This window comes from Alexandromys fortis, unplaced genomic scaffold (genome assembly GCF_014885135.2).
Source record: "Alexandromys fortis isolate MF-2015 unplaced genomic scaffold, M_Fortis_MF-2015_v1.1 scaffold_828, whole genome shotgun sequence".
Lineage (NCBI taxonomy): Eukaryota > Metazoa > Chordata > Mammalia > Rodentia > Cricetidae > Alexandromys > Alexandromys fortis.
The window spans coordinates 3,915-6,531 of NW_026068706.1; the positions used below are offsets into that span (position 1 = coordinate 3,915).

Genomic DNA, 2,617 nt, shown 5'->3' on the forward strand with positions numbered 1-2,617 from the left:
AGAGAGAGAGAGAGAGAGAGAGAGAGAGAGAGAGAATGAGTGAGTTCCAGATCAGCAATGGCTGCATAATAAAACTATCAAAAATAAAACAAGCTGTGTGGTGGTGACTCATGCGTTTAATCCAGCGCTTTGGAGACAGAGGCAGATCTCTGTGCGTCCCTGGCCAGCCTGCTTTACAAGAGCTAGTTCCAGGACAGCTAGGGCTCTAATGCAGAGAAAATCTATTTTGAAAAACAAAAAGAAAACAACAACAACAAAACCCCACTGTGTTTTTACATAATGTAAAACTCAGAGTTGGGGCAATGGCTGACACTCACATCCATGTAACTTACCTTCATCTTTTAAGATGCGCTGAACTGTGACACTCTGTCCTTGAGGGCCTGTGGCCATGTTCGTCCTCAAGTTCACTGTGAAGTCCTGATTATTAATTTTGACAACAGTGCTCCTGTGCTTTGCCTGCCGTGCGTTCTCCAACTGCATGTTAGTCATTTTGTCGAAACAGTGTGTGACGTTGTTGACAATATATCGCCATTCCACGAATGAGAGGACATAGTCTGCCTGGCTTTCCTTCTCTTTAGCCAACCGGATGCTCTTGATCAGGTTTTCAATCTCATCTCTAGCTCCCATCACATCTCTGCTGATTCCTGCAACTTTAATCAAAGGTGTCTTCTTGTCCAGCTCAATGACGATATTCAGCCTCTCCTGCAGCTCATTCAGCTTCTTGTACTCCTTCTCACCAAAGTCTCTGACACACTCATCAACACTGCTATAGGGTAGCTGCTCTTTGTTGATCAGATTCTGTATCCAGGAGATCGTGCGTTCCACACTGTCTTCATCTATGCCACATACCTGGAAAACTGTCTGCTCTATTTTCTTCTCCAAAAACAGGGTCTCCTGTTTGTGCGGAGTGTGCTTTGAAAAGCCAAAAAAGGCTAAAGAGAAAATGAAAATTAATTTTTCTTTTACTCCCCTCAGCATCAAGGTGAGGAATATGTATTTGATAAAAGTGAACAACTCACAGGTGATCTTAGACAGTAGAGACGGCTGGGGAGGAGCTGGGGAGCCTTCTCTGTCTTTCATGTTGTCATAAAAAACACTCAGGATATGAGGCTGGAAGATAACAACTTTGACTTTCTTCACAGCCCGCACTGATGTTTTCTGGATAAATTCTTCAATGGAATCCATTATGGCTTTAGCAACTGCATCTGGGTCCTGTTGAGCACTTCCTTTAAAACAAACACAAAAGACAAGGATAAGATCCACCTGCAAAAGGCTGCTACATAAACAAGGAATTCCAGATGTCACAGGAAAGAAAAATGCATAGTCCAACTTTAATCTATGTATATTTTTTTAACATGACATCATCATAGTTTTGACATCCTAGGCACAGTGGGGAGGTGTTTCTATTCCATGCTGTCCGAAGGTCAACACTTCAGGACAAGACCCTGAAGCCTGTTCTGATTTGCGACATTCACATCTGTCCTTTTCAGCTGGTCCTGGCTCCCAGGGTCACTCCCTTCCCATTACAGAGTTCAGTGGACTTCCCCACTTGATATACTAGAGTTTTCAAAAGATAGTAAAAGAAGGAAAGAAAAAAAGGTAAAACACCTTGAAACAACATGGTTCTTACAGAGACAATCTGAGCCTCTACTAGATTTTATCCATGTGTTGAGATTCTCCCGGCTACTGCTGGGGACCTGATTCAAACTAAGGTAATTCCAAGGCACCCAGAACCGTAAGCTACTTGTTCTAGTCTATAATTCTAGGTATATTAGTTACCCTGAGCCTCCAGGATGTCTTTCTTCCCCATACTCTGTACCATTTTAGCTCCCCAGCAGAATTCGAATCACCACTGAGTAGATCCACTCCTATCTTCACCATGTTCAGATCTTGTTTCTCAAGCCCTGGAACCCAATGCAAGGTAAGACTGTGGAATAGCCCAAAGTGAATGGCAGCTGTCAAAGTCACATGACAGGCAGTGTAAAAGTCTCCTGGGAAAGCTGGTTTGATAGACTGAGAGTCCATCTGGATTATTCCTGTTAATGGTGCCCACCACTGGGGCAGGAAATTACAGCAGATGCCTTTGACTAAACTTGTAGACAATTGGGGGACACAGGTGACTCCTCCTGCCTCTGTCCTGACCATCATTGGAGACACAGGTGCACATAAATGCACACTGCTCATTTTTCTCTTTCTTAAAGATCCCGCAGGCTTTGCTCTTTTCCTAGTAGATGGGGAACCTTGGAGTGAGGAAACTGTCTACTCCTAGGGAAGGTGTCCCTGTCATCACCCAGACCCAGTGAGCACCAAATCCATGGGGAAGTGGACACTTTGGAATGGAACCTTGACAGCCTGCAGCTACGGACCTGTGCCAATGGCTGGTAGGCAAATGGATGAGTAGTTCCGTTGTTCACATTCTTCCAAAACACAGGAAACTGATCTCTTCACGTCATTCCCACCAACAACGTGAATAATACTCTTGCATCTCAGTGATCCACCTTCAGTAACTATGTACTCACTGTTCTGCTGAGCTGTGAAACAGGAGCAGATTCAGAGTCAGACGCTGACCTGTGCTTGGAGAAAGCAAGATGTCTGATTTCATGAGAAAACGTTTTAT

General features: G+C 44.1%; 1 protein-coding gene and 1 pseudogene across 1 annotated transcript in view; both read right to left on the reverse strand.

Annotated features, from left to right (window-relative positions):
• LOC126496021 (protein mono-ADP-ribosyltransferase PARP14-like) overlaps positions 1-67 on the reverse strand; it is a 3,972-nt pseudogene extending 3,905 nt beyond the window's left edge.
• Positions 68-142: 75 nt separating this feature from the next.
• The window catches only part of LOC126496020 (protein mono-ADP-ribosyltransferase PARP14-like), a 6,522-nt gene continuing 4,047 nt past the window's right edge, over positions 143-2,617 (reverse strand). The window contains exons 4-6 of the mRNA XM_050133605.1: positions 2,367-2,531; positions 1,020-1,226; positions 143-932 (exon numbers count right to left, since the gene is read on the reverse strand). Of these exons, the coding sequence (XP_049989562.1) occupies positions 289-932; positions 1,020-1,226; positions 2,367-2,531 (1,016 nt within the window). The 3' untranslated portion in view covers positions 143-288. The remainder of the gene's footprint in view (positions 933-1,019; positions 1,227-2,366; positions 2,532-2,617) is intronic.